At 47.8% G+C, this 22,605-nt stretch overlaps 1 protein-coding gene across 1 annotated transcript; it reads right to left on the reverse strand.

Annotated features, from left to right (window-relative positions):
- Positions 1–1,651: 1,651 nt before the first annotated feature.
- PRMT5 (protein arginine methyltransferase 5) lies at positions 1,652–19,847 on the reverse strand. Its single transcript, XM_081167887.1, has 17 exons — positions 19,691–19,847; positions 17,471–17,589; positions 16,446–16,531; positions 14,743–14,877; positions 14,053–14,168; positions 13,181–13,230; positions 12,888–13,051; positions 11,542–11,703; positions 10,677–10,754; positions 10,157–10,215; positions 8,254–8,376; positions 5,756–5,931; positions 5,479–5,588; positions 4,390–4,483; positions 4,027–4,143; positions 3,126–3,190; positions 1,652–2,028 (listed from the first exon to the last, which is right to left on the reverse strand). The coding sequence occupies exons 1-17, from the start codon at positions 19,840–19,842 to the stop codon at positions 1,876–1,878; spliced, it is 1,959 nt and encodes a 652-aa protein (XP_081024013.1). The 5' UTR covers positions 19,843–19,847; the 3' UTR covers positions 1,652–1,875.
- Positions 19,848–22,605: the final 2,758 nt, after the last annotated feature.

Here is a 22,605-nt window from a genome sequence, read left to right on the forward strand (position 1 = left end):
GGGAGGGTGTCATTACAATCAAGACGGCGATTGGTCGGGCTACGGCACGAAGGCGGGCTTCCAAGCCGTGATCTCGATGCTCACTGGATAATGGCTCAGGAACGTTTGAGGTAAGGTTTTCCTTTCGCCCTCGCCCCCGAGTGGAACCAATGGTTGCGAGGCGGAGGTGGGCCAAAGGCGGGATATACTTAAAGGCGATTGGCCGAAACGACGGAGGAACTGTGAGGACGAAGTCTGATTGGGTAAAAGTGCGGGGGAAAATAAAGTATTGTTCGCCATAACAATCATTATTGGCTGTCATTCCTCGAAGGAGATGGGGCTCCTCAAGCTATTTAATTTTATGAAAAGCTTAGGAAACGGCACCCAATCGCTTGAGCTGATTGGACGGAGGCCTTCATGGTGGAAGCGAATCCCTCATTGGCTGCTTCGCGGCGGCGGCAAGGCCTCTTTTCTGGTAGAAGCCAAAAGCCGCTGAGCTCCTGTGAAAAAGATGGAACGGAGGGGGGGGGCTGTGCCGCGCAGTTGCCATGGCAACAGAACCACAGGCCTGCTGCGACTCCCGCGGTCCTACGGGCTGCGGTGGAAGCCAATTATCGCCCAGCCCGATCCAAGATGGCTTCCCTCCCCTGGGGCACCTCTCGCTCCACCTTTAAACCATATAAAGTGGGGGACACATATAAAATGGGACACCCAAGAGCCGTATTTTGTCACCCCCTTATCTTCCCCGTGAATCCTGCATCAAGCACAAAGGAGCCATTTCCTTTTAAATACCTTTGGGGGCAAAGGGCACACCACCAAATCAGATAAAATGATAATGGCAGCTGTACTTCATATAAGCTGCTCCTGCGGTCAGAGTGTAGCCTTATGAGGCTTTGCCCTCGGGTGGGAAAAATATTGCGTCCGGGAAAGGGAGATGGGATCACCTTCCTTCAAGAGCACATATCGGATTTAAACTGGTTTGCAACTAGTTTTGGCGCTTGCGGGTCCACAACCCTGCCCAGCAAGGAAAAGCTGAAGCATTTTTGAATGAGAAACTTACGCAGGTGCCTTGCCCTACATACAGGGCCTACTCAACCTGTTTGGGCACTGTGGAACTCCCTGCCTCTTGACATCAAGCAGGTGCCTCCACTGTAATCTTTTTCGGCGCCTGCTGATGCTTAGGAAGTTGAAGGAATTTTAACCCGTTTTAGTATCTTACCTTTTGTAACTTTTAAAGTAGGGTTGTGATTTTTTTCCTCAGTTTGTCTTATTCTTTTGTAAACTGCTTCGAGGTTTTTTCACAACCAAGCAGAGTATAAATTTAGGAAATAAAATAAAATAAGCCAGCACTGCATAGAAAATATTTTCATAACAACTGTTGGGTGTTCTGCTTGGTAAGACCGGAGCAGCTCTGGGATGCTTGGGGCCTCCAGCTGACGTGCATCCTGTTGGCCCTGGTTCCTGATAGACTGCCTCTGAACATGGAAGTTCTACTTAGCTGCGACAGTTAACAGCCATCAGCAGGGCTATCTTCAACTGGTTTTAATTGTTGTTTAAAGGCATCTAAGTTAAGACGTCACGACAGAAGATGGCAGCTAATTCCATAACGGTTGTATCGCTTTCAAAACCAAATAGTGAACGTGAGTTCCTTACCAGACAGCAGCTCCAAATACACATTTGTATGACTTTATTGAAATTTCACAGACCGGAAGCAACACATAGAACAATAGCAGGTGTTAAGAATGGACCTTTCCTGGACCTACACCCGCAACAAGGTTGGAGCCCCTCCAGGCCTCTGCACAGTCTCTGATGCTACTCTGAGTGGAAAGAGGATTTCTTGTGTCTCAGGGCTGGCAGCAAGAAGAACTTGGTTAAGGGGAATGGACTTGATTCCTCTCATAGTCCAATGGTGTAGGAACGTCCTGTGGGGTTGTGGATGACGGAGCACATGGGAGAGACTACGGCCCACTCGTACCACACTTTCTTCGAGTTGCTGCAGCGCCAGAAGGCCACGCGAATGCGCTCACCTGCCTGCACGTTCATGGGTTGCTGGGGGGGGGGAGAAGAGCATTAATAGCTGAGGGTCCGTTCACAAACCAGGATAACACCACCCTAATACAGTGTTATATAAGGAACCTTTGTCCACAAGTCCTTTTCCCTCAGAGGTCTGCTAAAGACTTTTCTTCCCTTCTCTTGTTTGGTTGTAAGTCACTTTGGGTTGCCGTGGGCAAGAGAGAGGTTTAAAGACTCTCTCAAGTATAAATGTAGTATAAACACAAACAACTGGGAAACACTGGCCTGCGAGCGCTCCAATTGGAGAACAACCTTTACCAAAGGCGTCATGGGCTTTGAAGACACTCGAACTCGGGATGAAAGGGAGAAACATGCTAAGAGGAAGGCACGTTTGGCAAACCCTCACCATGATCAACTCCCACCAGAAACCTACGTCCCCACTGTGGAAGGACATGTGGATCCAGAATTGGCCTCCACAGTCACTGTTAAAACCGTTTTCATGGAAGACAATCTTACTCGGCTACGAGTGATCGCCAAAGAAGAAAGCACCTAATAATTTGAGAAATAATAAATAATTTCTCCGCTGGAGGCAGTCTACTAGGGCAAACAGGGCACTGCTCCATCAATATCAGCCTGTGCTCAGACAGTTCTCACTTGCCTATTCTAGATAAAAGCCTTGTGCTCTCAGTCCTAATCCTAAAGCATTAGGAATGTGTGGGCTAGCTGGGAGCATCCTGTTTTGTTATTTTCCCCCCAAATAGGTTTTCTTATAGATGTGAAAACCAATTTAGAAGAACCACGCAGTCCTACCACCACCAACAAACAAAAAAAGTAAAAAAGAGATCAAAAGCAAAGAAAAGGTGTGTAAAAGGGCAGAGGAAGAGAGACAGTGGGGGAAGAAGTGGCAAAGACAGAGATGAGGAGACAGAAACCGTGTTGCCTTAAATAGCATTTGATTTTCCTGGCACATATTGTTGTGTTTTTCCCCACTGAATGTAAAGTGCACAAAACGCCCACACCTCCTACAGCTGTTCCTATCACCTTGGAGGTTCCCGTGGTGCAAAGTCTTACCGCCCAGCGGTAACAAGGGATGCCTTCCTCTCTTACAAGGGAGTGTTCAAGGAAGCACTTACCTTGAGAGGGAAGAAGATAGGGAACCAGGAAAACATGCCAGGTGAGTGAGTCTCAGGCCGAATACCTACGTGGAGGAAACATTGAAAAAGGCACATTCTGCAACATCAAAGCAAGACCGCTCACTCCACACCTTCAGCCTCTGAGGGGGCACACCTGGTGGTTCCCCACCACCTGGGCTTCTGTTGGCCTTTGCTAGGAACCAAACCTTCAGTGCGACAGGTTCCCTACCCTGTGGAACTCCCTGCCATTAGAGGCTCAGCAGTAACCATTCAGCAGGAATGGTTCAGGACTGCAATACCTCAACACCGCCTCTATCCGTATGAACCTACCCGGACCCCGAGATCATCACCTGAGGCCCTTCTTCGTGTGCCGCCTCCATGGGAGGTCCAAAGGGTGGCAACACAAGAACGAGCCTTTTCTGCAGTGGCTTCCTGTTTGTGCGATGCTCTTCCCAAGGAAGTTTGGGCTGGCACTTTCATTATACACCTTTAAGTGCCGGGCAAAAATGTTCCTTTTTGACCAGGCCTTTGGCTGGCTGACATCCAATGCCCTTTGAAATGTGTTGTGGAAGAGGGATTGTTGAGTTGTTTTTGCTCTTATTTTTATTATGTATTTTGTGTTTTTTTATATTGTAATTTTACCCCTATATCTACAGATATAGAACGGTATACAAATTTAATAAATAATGTAATATTAATTCTTGCCTTTTGGGAGTCTCTAAAAAAAACACCCTATTATTCAGACAGGCCTTTGCAACACAAATTTCTTTTTACCTACCAGTGGATACTGACGTTTTAAATTGCTTTTGTTGCAGTTTTGTATGCTGCCCTGTCATACTTTTCACAGGTTTAAAAGTATTTAAATGAAATAAATAACCCCCCTTATCTCCCCTCAACTTACTGAGAGTGATGTCTCCATACAGAGTGGTCTCAAAGTAGCCTGCGAAACCGTGAAGCACTGTGTTTACATCCACGGGGAACTCCAGTGTCTGGTAGCGGTTGTTGTCTTTGACTCTGTCTACAAGAAGGAAGAGGGTGTGGTCAGCCAAGGCCATGCTCCCTCAAAGGACAGCCCACCTTGCTCTCTTAAGGGCACAAGCTGATCGCCCACCACTCACCTGGTCTGTGCCAACCCAGGTTCTGTGGCAGTTCAGTTTTTAAAGGTGTGACTAGCAGTTCCCGCCACATCGTGGGGCTAGTTGAAGCCCCACCCTCCTCAGCAGGGAACGTATGGTTCGCTCCTCTGCTACCTGGGTTCTCCTACCTGGGTTAGGGTGCTTGAAGGAGAAGCATGCCTGCGGGGGTGCCAACTGGTGGAAGTTGTGAAGCCGGACAACGTAAGGCATTTCAAACTGAGCCTGGGGACGTGAAAGACAGGAACAGGACAAAACACTGTTAGGACACCGTTCTAAAATTCACCTTGCATACATAGGCGCCGACTGCTTGTCGTACTTGACAGAGCCATGTTAAAAGGTTTGCAATTATTTCCTCCTATTATTTGGGATGGTGGGGAGTGAGACAGTTGTACAAAAACTGTGTTAGGCCTTCTTCAAAAGAATACTGTCTTCCTTCGTCTGCTGGGTTTGTGGAACTTGAACTGACAAGTTCAAAACAGCTCAGTTCATGTCACTAATCTCTCCTGTCCCTACGGACCATGTCATTCCCCGTGCTCTTAACATTGATTCTTTTACGAATCTTTAACAACAAGTTTCTAGTCCTTACTGTAACAAGCTCTTCGCCTCTGATTACATTTAGGCTAGAAGCCAATCCTTATGGGGAAACGTTGAGAGAGCTGGGTGTGTTTAGCCTGCAAAAGAAGAGTCTGAGAGATGATATGAGAGCCATCTTGTAGCAACTGGAAAACTAGCACATTTATTATGCCCTAAAAGCCATCAGTAACGAACACTGTGCAGTCCAGATGTTGTTGAACCACAAGTCCCATCATTCCTGGTTGTTGGCTCTGCAGGTTTGGGCTGATGGGAGCTTCAACTTCAATACTGACATAAGCTTTTCCGGATAAGAGTCCATTTCACGAAAGCTTATGGCCGTAACATACATTCCCATCTTCCAGGTGCTACAAGACTGTTGTCTTAGCTGAATTTAGCTGTCTGGTCTCATATCCTTCCAAATACATTTGTGTGTGTGTGGTATTGAAACAATAAAGAGGTATTTCTTTTTAACCGTGACCCAAAGTTTTCATGCATTACTGGTGGTTAGGAAAACTGGCATTTTCTGCCTGTGTTATTCACAGAGATCACAGAATCCTGCTTTTTCAACGTACACCAGTTTTTATTTCTTTTATGCATGCAGCAGCTGCAGAACTGCAGATCACGGGGCATGGAGAAAGTCTCACCTCGGGATCGCGGTCTTTCTCGCGACAGACGCGCACTTCGTTGTAGAGCTTCGAGGACGAGATTGGGCCCAGGAAGGAGGTGTAGTCGCCCGGGATGCTCACCCCTCCTTCTGCGTAAGGGGAGAAGGGAAAAGGCATCAGGGGCTTTGAATTGGCTGGTAGCCCCAACCTACTTAGCATCTAGATGCTGAAAGCAGTGCCCCCTCCCCACTCAAAACAACCCCCCCAAATTATACTCTCCCTGTCTGTCGGCTGCCCTTTACTGTACCCCACTCACCTTTCAGGCAGTGCTCTGCCCCATCCAGGCACTCTGGGGACAGCTCGTTGTCAGCAAAGGACCCCAGCAACTCCGACACCATGAGGTCAGCCTTCTCGGGGGCTTCCCACTCCCTCATGTCGCAGGAGACCACCGTCACCTGGGAACCCCATTCCTCGTACTGCCAGCTCTCCAGCCTGCAGGAAGGGAAGGCAGAGGTCAAGGGCCTCAAACGGGCACAGTTTCACCCTCAGCTGCTGTTGCCCTCAGGTAGGTCCAGCTTGTAGGTCTCCCAGAAGAGGAATCTGGTTGGTCACTGTGAGAACAGGATGCTGAACTAGATAGGCCCAATTCAGCCGGGCTCTTCTTATGAGGCTGCTTAGGAGGGTCATAAAACACCTTGGTGTGCAGAGCAGGTTATCCCGACATTTCAATCCCACAAGGACATCAGGGAGACTCAAGGCATGGGCATGTGGACCCCTCAACCCCACTCAAAGGGAGGCTGGAATGAGTAACTGTTCCCAGCTTTTTCCTTCCCTGGCTCTTTGTTCTGGCGACGCCACAGCTCCCACCACCTTCCCCCTTATTGCCACAACGCAAAACGAGGGGTTTTATAATCTGTGTGTAAGAATACAGAGGAAGCCCTGCTGGATCAAGTTACAGGCCCGTCTGGTCCAGTATTATCCTCTCACAGTGGCCAACAAGACACCTTGGAGAAGCCTGCAAACTGGAGCATAACAGCACTGCAGGTTTTTTTTAATTAAATTTTGTTTTACAATTTAGAATGCACATTTAAACAACCTTAAGATATCAATGACTTCCCTTCTCCTCTTTCCATGCATATGTTAAATAAACTAAACCGTTCAGTATTCCATCATTACATCCATCAAAACTTACTTACACTGTTGAATTTATCTTTATGCTGCCAGTGTTTTCAAGTGCACACAATTTCCCCCCATATTTTCAATAAACATTTTAAAATCTTTACGAAGAACGAATGTTCTTCTTGTTCTCTTATTCTATAAGTTAGATCCGCAAGCTGCACATATTCCATCAGTTTTAAGTTGCCATTCTTCTTTGGTTGGGACATCACTCGCTTTCCATTTTTGGGCTAAGAGAACATGGGCCACCGTAGTGGCATACATAAATAACCTTTTTTGACACATGGGAATTTCCATCTGAATTATCCCCAACAAAAAGGACTCTGGTTTTTTTTGGAAAAGTGCTCTAAAACATTTTTTTCCAACTCATTATAAATTATTTCCCAATACTCTTTTACAGGTCCACCACATATGGAAGAATGTATCCTCGGCCTCATTGCAATGAGCACTGCAGTTTCTAGTAACTGGTAATCTCAGCAGTGGAAGGAGAGCCTTACTATAAGGATTAGTAGCCATCAATAACCTAATCCTCCGTGAATTTCTCTAATCCTCTTTGAAAGCCATTCAAGTTAACCACCACGTTCGCACAAGGCTGAGAAGGAGAGTCACAGGAAAAGCAAACTTTTGCTGTTTCCCAGTAATACATCTATACAGTGTGGACTAGTTGTGGGGGAGCCTTTGCTGTTGCTGTACTACAACTGCGATCAGGCATACTTGCTAGGGCTCATGGGAGTTGTAGTCCAGCAACAGCCAGAGGACCTCATGTTCCCCAAACCAATGCCATTTCCCTGGGGGCACTGTGAACTAAACTCCCCACTTGACTCACAGTATGAAGCCTCCTCACCAGTAAAGAAAAAATGAGTGTGCCATCAGGTCTCCCACCTGCAGCTTATATAGGGAGTACGACAGGGTTGGGTGAGGCCTCTAAGAAGGAACAAAGCCTTTTCGCACCTCATACCGCAATGAGGTAATAGTATTATTGCTGTTATATTTAGTAACGGGGAGTGCAAATGTGCCTGTAATTATATTTCAGCAGCCTGGTAAAATCTATTGATTAATTAGGAACCTGCCCAAAGAATACAAACCAATGTACAAGGTATCTGCCTAGAAGCTTCCATTTTAAACTAGCATTTAATACAAAGGGAAGGGGGACAGAGAGGAAACCCAAGCCCTCCCTAGTTCAGAAGGCATTTTCTCTTCCCCAGTTAAGAAACAACAACAAAGAAGGGGGGGGGGTGCCAGAGAGCAAAATTTGCACTATCTGTTAATCTACAGACAGCAAAACATTCTAGATTGCGGTTTCCTGCATTATCTCCCATCTCGGTTCCTGTTTTGGGGCATTTGCCTGAGGCAATAAGATGCAATGACCTGCGGGGGACTTACTGATGCAATCTTATACCTTCAAGTTATCATTACCACCAACTATTGTAAAATCTTTCAATTTGTTAGTTTGTCCAGGATGAAGAGCAGAGCCCCGGTCCTGTAAACCTTCCAAAATCCTGCAGTTTTCCAGTTTCCTTTTCCTCACAGCCAGTACGGGGGGCTGTGTGGTTTTCACCTGCTCTCCTCACAGAAGAGTGGGCACAAAACGTTTCTTTTCCATTTCCACCCAGGGGGGGAAAGTGCTAAAGTACTTACGTCACCACAGCATTGGGGTTCTTCTCCACAGCGTAAATCTTGATGTGTCTGTCGGCCTGTCGTGCAGCGCGGAGGGAAGCATTCACAAGGGGCCCCCGTCCTGCTCCAAGCACCATCACCACCCTGAGCAGATGGGGAAGGAGAGAAGGGAAAAAGGAGGAAGACGCTGTAAAGGTAAAGGGACCCCTGACCATTAGGTCCAGTTGTGGCCGACTCTGGGGTTGCAGCGCTCATCTCGCTTTATTGGCCAAAGGAGCCGGCGTACAGCTTCCGGGTCATGTGGCCAGCATGACTAAGCCACTTCTGGTGAACCAGAGCAGCGCACGGAAACGCCATTTACCTTCCCGCCGGAGTGGTACCTAGTTGTCTACTTGCACTTTGACATGTTTTCGAACTGCTAGGTTGGCAGGAGCTGGGACCAAACAACAGGAGCTCACCCCGTCGTGGGGATTCGAACCGCCGACCTTCTAATCGGCAAGTCCTAGGCTCTGTGGAGGGGTGCTAAAATAACAGGCAACTAAGCAGCTTATTCTCCAGATGGGGGCAAGATGGCTGACCAGCTGGAAAGAGCCGTTGACGCAGACCCCGAAAGCACAATAAACTCAAGGCCCACCTACGACTTGTGAGGGAAGGCCATTATCTGTGCTCCATTTCTGAAGGAAGTACGCCAATTCCCGCTAGGCCACGTTCAAACACAAGTTGGGCTACTTCATTTTAACCAACACACGCAGTTGGATTTTTGACCTTTACTCCTCAGGAGTGGTCCTGCAGGGTTCAATGGTGTTCGCTCCCAATTTAAGTGTGCGCAGGAAACAGGCCTAGCGCTCCCGAACACGGTCTTCTCAGCGAGAGAAGAGTTAAAAGTGAAGGAGTGCCAATTTCTCTTAAAAATGAGAAACTTCCGAACTGTTCATCCCTCTTTATTTATTTTTAATGCGCTACAAGAAAATGCTGGAGCCTGTGCTCAGGGCAAGATAGAGACAAAAAAGGAGAAAGCTTCATCAAACAGTGTGTTTCTCTGGGTGCACCCTGTGGTAGTTTGGATGTCAAGCTTTTCTTGGAAGAGCCGGCAGTAAATTTGTTGCTCCTGCAGGTGAGGGAGGCTTGAAAGACACTGTGCAGATTAGAGGATCTGGGAGTTCAAGCCGAGTAAGAAGAAACAGGGAGAGGGCCCTTTTCAACTTATAATCCACTTATATGAAAGGAAAATGGGGCAGGTGGTGCCGAACAGGAGTTTCATCCCTACTAAGGTGGCACCACAAGCTGAACAGAACTGAAATGGTATATTACCAAAGTTTCCCTGCCTGCTCATCTACTACTGACCCTGCTGAAAACTTCTATTCCAGCAGGCAATTGGGAATACGTCCTTCCACAATGGTTAACCAATGTTTGTTTTTAACCTTTTTATGTTTTCCTTTTTATATGTTTTTATTGTAGGGTTATATGTTTTTATTGCTTAAAACATGTTTTTTATATGTTTTTATATTTTTTATTGCTTATAATTCTTAGTTGTAGATTTTGATTTATGTGGAAATGGTTTCCCATTTGGTTGTGTATATTTTGATGTGGTTTATTTATTGTTTATGGCTTTTGTAATTATGTAAATCTTGTTATGCTGTAAGCCGCCTTGATCATTGTTTTTTTAACTGTGGACAGGCAGCATACAAATAAAAAATGATGATTTTATTGCTGTAAACAGCTTTGACGTGTGTGTGTGTGTGTGTGTGTGTGTGTGTATGGACATACTGATATAGAAATGTTTTTATAAACAAATATAATGTAGCAATAAATGGCTGGCTAAAAAGTGCCAAAGGGTACCTCCCACATCCTCCCATTTCCCAGCATCCTGTGCAAAGGCGGTCAAATTAGGCCAAACCAGCTCATCGTTGGGATTCTTACTCACTGAACGTTAGTTTCTTTCTCCTCATCAGGCACACGGTCTAGCAGGCACTTGTATATCGCCTAACAGGGGTGAGAATAATGGGTTGGAGTGCGTCTGTAAAAGTCAGTTCCTCTCCCCGCCATCAAAAACTAGCGGATAATGTTCCCACTCCAATCTCCCCTTCACGTTCCTTATGAGGCCTCCTCTCTCTAGCCCAAACGTGGTGTTCTCCAGGCACTGCTAGACTACAACTCCCATCACCCCTATTTGCCATCAGCTGGGGCTGATGGGAGTTGTAGTCCAACAACACCAGGAAGGCCCATTAGCAACCCTTCCCTCTAGTTCCTCCTCCTTCCCACAACATGTTGGCCCTTCAGTGCTCCAACCAGCTTCTGTGTTCCACCCAAGCACAAATATTTGGCCTGTGCTCCTCCCCACATACCCCTCCCGCCACTCTTTCCCTCCCCACTTCTTGCCCCTCTCTCATAGCTCCAACCTCCCTCTCAGCAAGCCCCACACCTCTTCTCCACCACACACCAACCTGTTGGTACTGGGAGTACTTGATAGGGTCCTTCTCAAAGACCTCATAGGTCTGGGATTCCAGGTTGTCCATCAGGGGCTGCGCGGGGAAAAAGCACCACAAGGAGAAAGGCTTCACACCCAGTGTGGGCAACACAGCAAACAAAGGGGCCGGGTGTTTGTTAAGGAGCAGGACTTCCAGCATTGCGGGTAAGGAGATCAGCGGATGGAACAGACACACCAAAGTAACATACTACGGAGGTCAAATGGGAAGATCACAGACTCATAGAGCTGCAAGGGACCCCAAGGGAATTCTAGCCCAACCCTTGGAATGCAGGAATCTTAACTAAAGCATCACCATCATAATTTATTAGCATCCTAAACATCCAGAGATAGATAAAACTATTTTAGTCCAACAACAATCCTGGCTGTTGTTGGGCAACAATCCAGGTTGCAGTGGAAGTCAGATGAGGAAGAGGCGAGTGCGAAAGGCGGCGTTGGCACGGGGCAGCCCGACAGGGAGGGCCCCTCCACTCCTTTGCCTCTACAGGCTGGGGGAGGGGAGGCAGTCTCACCTGCTCCCTGTCATGCCCCCACCCCCAGAGAAATTTGGGAAGGGCGCAGGCCAGCCAGGAGAGGAGGCGCTCGGCAAACCGTAGCCAAGCAAGTTACGCCAAAGCAAAATATGTGCAGAATTCCTCAGTGTGGGTTTTGCACCAGGGTGGTGGAATTCAGCCAAAACACATGGCACTCCTCTTTGTAACATCTTTGATCTGATGCTTATCACACATCCAAGGTGGTCAAATTTCAGAGGTGGACAACGAAGGCTGAGAGGGAGCAACTCACATATTCAGAGCTGGAGAGGAGCTTGAAGCCAGGAGACTCACCTGCAGTGGCGACTGGAGATAGTCTTCATAGCCCTTTGCAAAGAGCTCGTAGGCAGAAGGAGGAGGGCGGTTCTGGCTAAGGTACTCCAGGTACTGCAGGTAGGAGCAGAACTCCTTTTCCGGATGGTGGTGGGAGCCTGTGATGATGAACTGCACCTCAAGCTGGGGGAAGGATTGGAAGGGCCAAGTTTATTTCTTTACATCCAGCCTTTCCCCAAGGAGCTCAAAGTGGCGTACAGGGTTCTCTGCCTCCCTCCTTTATCCTGACAACAACCCTGTGAAGTAGGTCAGGCTGACAGACTGTGACAGACCCAAGGTCACCCAGCAAGCTTCATGGTCGAGTGGGGATTTGAACCCTGGTCTCCCGTATCTTAGTCCAACAGCCTAACCCCTACACCATCCCAGCTCACGCTAAAGTATCCGCTCATCCACCCTGGTGACCCATCGCTCTGCAAATTATTGTTAGCGTTAATTGTGTACATGACGCTTCCGGGGATCCTTCCTGGCCTGGCATGCCAGTTCCTCACCTCCGCTTTGCAAAGCCTGCCTATCAATCATTTGATAGGTGACTGACACCTGTCAAAGTCCCGTGCGCAGCACTTCGCAAATGCCTGGCAACCACCGGACTCTTGGGAAGTGCCATACAATAGGCTTTGCAGGCTCTGCAAATCACTCAAGCTCAGCTTTTACCAGCCCCGCACCTGACATTACGTCTGACATGGAGCAGGGAGACCTGGACTAGGCCCACATGCTGGATGATCGCACCCCAGATCTAAAAACAAACCCAGAGAAACAGGGGAAGGAGAGGGATGGAGACAGGAACAAGCAGGCAAATAATGTAAGATTATTTCAACTGCAGGTTATTTTGGCTTAGCTAGATCTCCCAGATGCCTGCTTCAACCTCACAGACTGCAAGTCCCTCAGGAGTTACCTGCCAGGCACCTGTTCTAGTCATACATCTTTTCACTCGTAGAGCTAACGTTTTCTCTTCAGGAGGATTTAATTTAGCAAAATCACGTGGGGCCGTAGCTCAGAATTCTCTACTGCTAGTTCTACACCCCCCCTTCATTCCTTGCGTGCCCTCGCAAAAAGCAAGGCTCTCTCCCAAAATGGATTTGTTGCAGAAAATGGCGCCCTAGAGAGGATGGCGTTGTACTCTTTCCAATAGCCAGAGTTGTTCTGGGAAAGAGAATAATTTAGACAGGTAACCCTTCACACAGGCGATAAACTCAGAGTTCCGGTGATGGGAAGAAGCAGGTAAGAACGCGAGAAGAGGCTGCTGGATCCGGCCAATGGCCCATCCAGCCCAGCATCCTGTTCTCAAGGCAGAAAAGGGGGAAGCTGACCTTCAGCAGGCGGAAGACCAGGCGCTGATGCATCTTGGAGAGGACAGGGAAGCCTTTCTTATTGGTCAGGAAGATGCTGGTGGGCAATATGGCCGCTTTGATTGGCTCCCCCAGCCAGCGGTCAATGACGTGATTGGACGGCAGGTCGGGGCCCACCTCCAGCGCTGAGGAGAAGGCATAAAAAGGCGTCAAAGGAAGAGAAGAGGCACCAGTCTCTGCGCCTCGAGGGTGCCAAGGGGTGCAAGCCTCCCTCCCCCAGCCTCTGGGGGTGCCCCCCCCATCTCGTCACTCACCCACGGCAACACGCTTGTTGTAGTCACACAGCGTCCGGAAATTGTGCCACCTGGAGAAACAAGAAACTCATGTGGCCCCATGGGAAGGCTGGCATCTCCTGTTTCTTCCTCTGACCTGCATTGTCCTCTTCCCCTCCCTTCCTTCCTCTCTTTCTCCCTCAGGACTTGCTTACGCAACTAGCTGAGCAACTGACATGTTCAGGAGGTGAGTCAGAAGATTCAGGTGTTGAGTCTCGGAAGAGGTGAGCCAAAAGGGCAGCCCCACTTTGCCACAAACGGCCACACGAATTGAAACAGCCAGTATCGAAGGATCAAAACATTTTTTTAAAAAAAGAACACGATATCTAGTTCTTCAGCGGCGTAACAAGAGTTCCAAGAACGAATCTGGATTCCGCCCCTGCTTTTAAAGAGAGACAATAACCTCTAGCAAGGTCAAGACCCCTAGATTCACTTCTTGCCCAGTTTGGGATAAATGAATATGGGGTTATGGAAACCATCTTCCTCCTGCCTTAAGTACTGGGCTGCAACCAGGTGAAAAAGGACCTCTTTGCAATTGTTTGTATACACGTTGATTTAGGTATGTGATTGTCCCAACTGTTTTCATATATGAAATTATGTATTTATTGCTAAGCCATTTCAAGAGGTTTCATAGGAAGAGATTAATAGTTTTTTAAAATAAATAAATTTGTTTTATTTATTAAATTTGTATACCGCCCTTCATCCGCAGATCTCAGGGCGGTTAAAATGAAAATAAAACAAACAAACAAACAAAACTCAGCTTTAGAAGTGTGGCTTGCACTCTGTTCTTATTCAGTAGCAAACTGGCTCTGTCTTCCCAGCATCCGCCCAGGTTCCTGCTGACAGCCACTCACCACTGCCAGGTCTTCTCCTCGCCTGCGGACTCGTCCTCTATCTCCTGCACTGCCTCGTTCTCGATAACATCATCCCGCAAGTCCTCAGGGGCCAGCAGTGGGACCCGCATCCAGAACTAAATTTGGGGGAGGGGGGGAAATGATCACATGCATGAGTCAGGAAGGAAAGTGTTGGTCGGTCCTTGTCTTCAACACTGGCCTGAGCATATTGACAGAATCAGAGAATCGTAGGGTTGGAAGGAACCCCAGGGGTCATCTAGTCCACCCCCCGGCAATGCAGCAATCACAGAGAAAGAATCCTTGGCGGATATCCACCCAACCTCTGCATAAAAACCTTCATCACCTTCTGATGAAAGGTAAATTAGGGTTTTCATTTTGGAAACTGACTTTTAGAAGACACCTGAAGGCAGCCCTATATAGGGAAGTTTTCAATGTTTGATGTTTTATTGTGTTTTTAATATTCTGTTGGAAGCCAGTCAGAGTGGTTCGGACAACCCAGCCAGATAGGCGGCATATTAATATTAATATTATAATATTGTGTTTCATTGCATTGCTTTGAATGGCATTTATTTTTTCAGTTGTTGTGCCAACAAACGAAACGGCATGTCAGAGGGATGCAGGTGAGGTTTTTGCAGGTGTACTGTGGATATAATGGCGGCGGCGGGTGGGGGGAGGTATTTATGCCCTTACCATGGAAGTGTGATGCCCAGTATTGATGTGGTTACACAGAACGCGGGCCAAGTTGGGGTTGTCTGCCTGCTTCAGGGGCAGCAGGAACGCTGGGAGTCCCAAGTACGCCCCAAAATTCAGCTCCTGTAACATGGCCTGTGGAGAACAGAGAAAGCATAGAACAACATGTAAAGTTATTGCCAAAATCAAACTTGTAAAGATATACTGTACAGCAAAACTGGAGGAAGGTTTAGAATGGCTGGTGTTTCGTTTTTGAAAGGGCAATGCAATCAAAGAAAGGAAACCTCATTTCCCCTCCACAAAAACTCCAAGCGATACAAGGAAACAAGCAAACAAGAGGTTCAGGACAAAACAAAAGGAGGAACTATTGGAAATGGCCAGCAGCTAAGATGGCACCCTCCAGATTTTGTTGGACTACAACTCCCATAATCTCTGACCATTGGCCACACCACACATGCTGGGTATGATACTAGTTGAAGTCCAACAGCATCCTAGAGCAGGGATGCACAACCTGGGGCCCTCCAGATGTTTCTGGACTACAACTCCCATCATCCCTCATCGCTGGCTAGGCTGGCTGGGGCTGATGGGTGTTGTAGTCCAGAAACATCTGGAGGGCAGCAGCTTGTGTACCATATTGGCTACTCCTGGCTTAGTGGCTCAGGGCCTGCTTTGCATGTAGATGGCTAGAGATTTGATCCTCTGAATCTATAGCTAAAAGAACATCAGGTAACAGGTCTGGAAAGAGACCTTGGAGAGTTTCCACCAATCAGAGTGGCCGATGCTGAGCTAGAACGACCAAAGCTCTGTCCCTTTATGCAATGCACATGTAATTTATGGAATTCAGTGCCACAGAGGTCATGACAGCCATTGGCATTATTAGTATTAATTCAATTTATATGCCGCCCTTTATCAAACGATGCCAGGGTGGTATACAATATTATAATCACATTACAGAACAACAATGACAAAAACGTAATAAAAACATAGTAAAAAGCATACCAACCTACAGCCTAATAATAAGATAATCATCATAATAACAGTCTTCTCCCCCCACAATTTTACAGGCCATAATAGCCATAGGCCTAAGTAAAGAGGAAAGTTTTTGCCTGGCACCTAAAGACATGTAACGATGGCACCAGGCAAGCCTCTCTGGAGAGAGCGTTCCACAATTGGGGAACCACCACAGAAAAGGCCTGCTCTGTTGCTGCCACCTTCTGAACCTCTCTGGGAGGGTGGGGACATAGCGAAGGGCCTCAGGTGACAAGTGCAGGGTCGGGTCAGTTTGTATGGGGAGAGGCGGTCCTTAAGCTATTGACCAGTTATATGTACCTGGTCAAAAAAAGGAAGCTCATACTAATTTATATTTCAGAGGATATTAGTTAGGATAGTTAGGACCAGGCGTTCCCATGCAAGATACCTCCAATTTCCACATGCCAGGAACACACAGACCATCATCTCTGTTGAAATGTTTATTCAGCACAATAAATTGAATTTACACAGATTTTAATAGACAAACATCCCCTGCTTATGATCTGGCTGGTCACTTCTGAAATGGTGGCCAAGACAGAGTTTTGAGTCTAACATGGCAAGGTACGTTTTTAAAGTCTTGGTGGACAGTTTCCCCATCTCCCAAACAGCACACACAAACCTTTGTAGACCATCTTAGAAACACCTCCCAACCCTTCGTTGCCAAGCTCACTCACCGCCTCAGAATTCCTGCGAACCTTTTCCACATTGGAGTCTGCTCGGATCCATGGGGACAGTTTGCCCACAATCAGGGTGTTCCAGTCTGCAAGGAAGCAAGATGTTAAGGAGAATGTGACCATTCATTTAGGAGACAGAGAGCTTGTTCAGAGCCAACAGCCACAATGAGAATGCAGCTTGCCCTTTAAAACCAAATGGAAGCTTTTTTTTTAAAAAAAAAACAACTTGTACTACTCATGGGTCACACAGTAACAAGTACTCAGTGACCTCCTACTAAGGAACTATCTCCCCTCCCCAAACTTTTATCCAAATCCAGACCTCCCAGCATTTGTAGTGGAAAACATTTGTCTGAACTGGCAATCACTGGTTAAGGATATAGAGATGGGCATACAGTCGTACCTTGGATCCCGAACGCCTTGCAAGTTGAATGTTTTGGCTCCCAAACGCCACAAACCTGGAAGTCAGTGGCGTAGCGTGGAGGGTGCAGGGGGGGCTGGCCGCACCAGGCACAACATCGGGGGGGGGGGGCGGAAGAGACTCGAGTGCTAAAATCCACGGGTTGGGGGCGCAAATTACTTGCCTTGCCCCGGGTGCTGACAACCCACGCTATACCACTGCTGGAAGTGAGTTCTTTGGAACCTGAAGGTGGCTTCCGATTGGCTGCAGGAGCTTCCTGCAGCCAATCAGAAGCCGCACTTTGGTTTCCGAATGTTTTAGAAGTCGAATGGACTTCTGGAACAGATTCCGTTTGTCTTCCAAGGCATGACTGTACTTTTTATTGCGATTTTGTTCCTTTCTTTTAAACTATGTTTCTGGTAAACTGCATAGAGGTAAAGTAAGTGAGATATATATATCTAGAGAGAAAGAGAGTTAAATAAATAAAAAATAAACCAAAGGGCCTTCCCTACACCAAGCCCTTGAGAATATCACTATATTTTGACAAGTAAATAAATTCATTACTTCCCGCCCAGTCTTTAATGGACAGAGAAAGCAACGGCAGCAATCTGGGTTCTCAAGTTCTCACCTCTCCCCGAGAGCAAGAGGTCGGAGCGTGTCTGGGGTCCCGGTCGGTTTTTAGCTGGCTCCTGGAAAAACTCCCTCTTGTAGCGAGGGTGGAAAATGGGCATGCAAAGGAAATCAAACCTATAGGGTGAAGAGAGAGGAATTTGAGAAGTTAAGATCCTGGTATCGCAAGTTAAAATGACAACCCTGCATCCCACCAGCACCTGAGATGTGTTTGGTTGGGACGCAGAAAAGAACCTTCTCTGTGGATGTGTCTGGAGTTTGACAAGGGAGTCGCATCTTAACAAACAGACCCCATATTTTCTATACATTTAAAACAATATCATGCCACAGTTTGCAAAGGGTGCTGAGAATTGTCAGGAGTTGCCTATTCCCTGAGTGCTTTAACAAATCAATTCTTTTCCCCAGGGACCTCTGGAGGAAGCTATGTCTGTTTGAACTGGAATGATACGGTTTTAAAGTATAGTGCAGATTGGGCCACTCGTTCTGTTGGCCTTCGATTGTTGTGCAAGGCTGTTTACTTCCCTCTTGGCCAACCAGGCAATTAAATTTAACTTCCCTGATAATGTTAGTTCATGTGCTACCTACTGCCTCTTCTCTCTTTAATCGCTGATTATTTCATGGTTTTTTGTTGTTGTTTTAACCTGCCAATCAGAACGTAAGCACCTTCAGCATCTCTACTAATTGAAAGATGGGATAGCAAATGCTTAAAAAAATGCTTAAAAAAAAGATAAGCTGCCTGTAGTTTTTCTAAGTTTATTAATTAATGGATTAAAATGATTAACTAGTGGATTAAAATTTTAATACGGTTGTACAGCTTATACCAATGTCCCTTCCCCATTTCTTTTCTTTTTGGGGATGATGTTATCTTTATAGTGGCGATAATCAACACTGTCTCCAGTGAATTGTTGAGTTTTTTCTATAGAATCCCTTGAGACAGAATTGAAGCTTGTGCAAGAACTGGGGGAAACGCTCACTTGTTGGAAAAGTTAATTTCTTTTCTCCTCCAAGGCCATCAATATGCCACTAACAATGGTCACATTAACAGCCAGGTTTCACCTATAGCTCTGTAGGTTTGCAACTACAGGAATTTGACTGAGAAGAAATCTTACAATATACAGTACAAAGACTGAATCTAAATTTTTAGACCTACAAAATATATATGGCAAAGGATGTAACTACAAATCTAGAATGTAGTGTCTAAACACAGCAACTCACCCAGATGATATCAAAGTTCATGGTTGGCTAGGTGGTTGCAAGCTACTTCCCAAGCAAGGCTGAGGGTGTGGAAACTCACAGTTTAAGTGTTTCCTCAATGAATGATAGAGTTGGAAGGACCCTAAGGGTCATCTGGTCCAACTCCCTGCACTGCAAGAATCCTGCCCACAGCCATCCCTGGGTGGGCTCAAACAGCCAGACTGACCCACTGTGCCACCTGCTTCACTCATCAGTGAGCTTCGTGGCAGAAATCAAGCAGAGTTGACACCACACCCTAGGGCAGCGGTTCTCAACCTGTGGGTCCCCCAGATGTTGTTGGACTACAACTCCCATCATCCCTGAGCTCTGGCCTTGCTGGCTAGGGGTGATGGGAGTTGTAGTTCAACATCTGGGGACCCACAGGTTGAGATAGGCTGCCCTAGGGGAAGGTTCCTCTACGTCAGAGCTGGGAAGCCGGTGCTAGCTGTAGGCTAGCAAGATCAGGAATGCCAAAGGTTCCATTGTCCGGATCTATGAAGCGGATGCATTGATCCCCATCTTTCTGTTCAAAAGTGGAATGGTCTCCTTCGGTTGGTAGTGGACTTTCCTTCACTGGAGGTTTATAAGCAGAGGCTGGATGGCCATCTGTCATGGATGCTTTAGATGAGATTCCTGTGTTGAAGGGGGTTGGACTAGATGACTCTTGGAGGGCCCCTTCCAACTCTACCATTCTACAATCTTCTATGGTAGGGGAGTCTCTGCCTGCTGGGAAGCTGTTGAAGCCACACAGAGGCAGCACCTTTGCATTCTTTGAGGTCAAGGGTCAGGTAGCATGACCACCCCTGGGGTCAGAGGTCACCCCGGGATTCTGAGTAAATGGGAAGGCATAAAAAAAGCAAACCCAACCCAACCAGCCCTCAGCCCAGGATGGTCCCAGGTGACCCGCAGGTAGAGGTCAGGGGTCACCATGGCACGCTTAAGGGAGGGGTCAAGGGTCAGCAGAGGACCACGTGGTCCCTCTCACCCCTGCCTGGCGACCGCTCCCAGGGTGCCCGCCACTTCCGGGACGCAGCTCAAGTCCCTCCCGCAGGAGACGCGCGCCGCCGCCGCCGCCGCCCCCGGCCCCACCGCGGACGCTGCTGCCGCCGCCATCGCCGCCGCTGCGCTCGCCGCCATGTCCCGCCACACAAGGAGCCGGGAGCCCGGCAGCCGCGCCCACTTCTTCGCCCTGGCCAATCAACGGACGTCCTCAGAGGGGAAAAAATAATAATAAAAGGTCCAGCCAATCGCAGGAGGCCTTTCCCGGGCAGGACTGAGAGGAGGAGCCAATTAGACTCCAGGCCGGGGGCGGGGAAATAGCTTTCTAGCTCAATGAGGCTTCGGGGGATAGAAACCGGTTTCCCATCATGCTCTTGGGTGGAGAAGCGCTTGAAGTCTTTTATGTTCCACTGATGTTCAGATCAGCATGCCTTGCTCTCCGCTCGTCTGAGGACTGCAGTTCCCGTCATGCATCGCGGCAAAGGTTTTTTCAGTTGTTCGTCGCGCTCGCCCGCCGTAGCGTGCTCTATAGGGAAGGTGCCGTGAAGCTCACAGAACGTCCAAGGGCCAGTGGCGCAATGGATAACGCGTCTGACTACGGATCAGAAGATTCTAGGTTCGACTCCTGGCTGGCTCGGAAAGGGCGTAATTTTGCCCCCACCACCCAAAAAAGACACCAGTTTAGAATTTGAAAATTTTAACTAGGTAATATTATTGCCATATAGGCATTGGCGTTATTTTACATCTAGCCTCCGCCTCATGCTGCAGGGGGAATCCGCATAAAATAAGCTCTGCCCAAACGTGGCAGAAAGCTTTGCCCACAAATTATAAATAAATATTTTCATGTGAACCTATTAGATTTGAGCAATCTTTAAATACAGCAGGAAAAGTCCTAATTTTTCGCATTGAACAATTGAATATTTCCGTCCAACAGCATATTTGCATTTTAAATTCCCAAGCTATGAATATTTGCTTGCAAACTTAAGAAACCCTTTAGCTACTACTGGGAACAAGATAGAAAGCTGGTTTTCTTTAATGCAGTTAAATATGGGCTGCTGGCAGAACGCCCTTATTTGTTTTTCCTAAATAATGCAGTAGCTGAGCACATCATTGCTGAAAAGGCATCCCTTCTTCTCGCCTTCAAGAGGTATTTTTTAATGCATCAAAGTTAGCCTCTTTTAAAAGCAATAACGCTTTAAAAAACATCAAGCAACAAATAGCAACCATTACTAAGTTAATTAATTGAAGTTGCCTATGATATACTGAAAAATACTGCAGGAGTCTTATTTTTAAATCCCTTTTTACCAACAGCAGTCTATTTTTAATTTCTGCGTTTTTTAAATTTCTGCGTTTTTAATTTCTGTGTTGCACTGTATGGCTGTTTAGTAACACAAAATATATCAGGAAAACTGACTATTCACAGGTCTGGAAGCAGATAGATAGATAATGTCAGGGGTTTAGGAGCAGAGGCACGGGCAAGGGAGGAGACAGAGAGCGAAGGGGAGGAGGCAGAAGAAAAGATGAGTGATGACGACGACCCGAGATCTCCCAGTCTTTCCAGTGAATCAGAGGATTCACAGAAAGGAGCACCAGTGGCCAGGGCAAGGGGGGAGTCTAGGGAGGCACCCCAGGAAGATAGAGCCAGAGGGGACTCAGGGGGGAGCAGCTGGAAATCGGGACCAGCGTCACCGCCAGGAAGCAGGGAAGAGAAAGGGAGCCAGGGGGGAAGCGCTGGCAGCTCACCACAGGAGGGAGGGCATGAGTCAGGAGTGGCCACGCCTCCATCGGGGAGCGAAGAAACGGTTAAGAGGAAAGTGGAAGGTTGGGCGCGCGCGCCAAGTTCAAATGCAGAGGAAGGCGGCGCAGTAAGCAGCCCCGAAAGGGAACCAGGTCCTAAAGCCCGGCGCAAGGAGGCAGGAGGGTCCGGTTCAGCGTCAGAAGAATCCCGGAAGGAAGAAGCCCCGGGGGGTAGAGGGACCCAGAGGAGGACAGTCAGGCGGAAAAGGTGGAGCAAGGCTAGGATATTAAGTTGGTGCACACGGGGCGGAGACTCAGACGGAGCTTCGCCGATCTAGCTACTAGACGTAGAGTTTGCGCGCAGCAGCGTGAGAATGGAAACTGTAATTCAATAAAGACTTTTACTTAATGATCGCTGGCTAGCGTGATCCTCTGTGAGCTAGGATCTTCAAGCAGCTCTGACAGTAAGCTCCGTCCCTTCATTGTGGGCATCTACAGACTCGAGGAGGGGAGAGAAACAGGTGCCTACTAGCGAGCTCACGAACGGCAGACGACATGACGGCTGAGCAGCAGATAGAGGACCTCAGAAAAGCAGTGGCACAACTGAACGCCGAGGTTCTCGCATCCAGGAAGAGAGAGGAGGAGGCAGCTGCTGCCTGCAGGGATCTCCAGGTCAGGTTAGACGTGCTGACAAAGCAGACACCCCGGCAGGAGGGAATTGGGTTGGCGAGACGGACAGGCGGGCTAGTCTCTCACTTCGATGGGAACCTGCAACAGTATCCCAACTTTAGAGCCGACGTACTGTGCGCACTGCAACTGCTGCATAAAGACTTTAGAGATGAACAAGAGAGAGTGGGGTTCATCATGTCCCATCTGCATGGGGATGCGAAAGCATGGCTACGCAATTTATGGAGAGATAAGGATCCGGCGCTCCAGAATGCGGATGCCTTTATTAAAGCGATGGATGGGGGCTTTTTATCAAGTATTGACGTGGATCTTGCACGGAAGGAGGTGCATGGGCTGAGACAAGGGAGGGCCAGCGTCAGGCAGTATCATGCCCGCTTTTTCGCCTTGGTCAGTGCCCTGGAATGGGACAGAGATTCGGCTCCGGTAAGAGACCTCTTTTGGGAGGGGCTGCACAACTCGATTAAAGATGAGATCGCG

The sequence above is a fragment of the Podarcis bocagei genome (assembly GCF_964188305.1).
Source record: "Podarcis bocagei genome assembly, chromosome: 13".
In the NCBI taxonomy this organism is placed as follows: domain Eukaryota; kingdom Metazoa; phylum Chordata; class Lepidosauria; order Squamata; family Lacertidae; genus Podarcis; species Podarcis bocagei.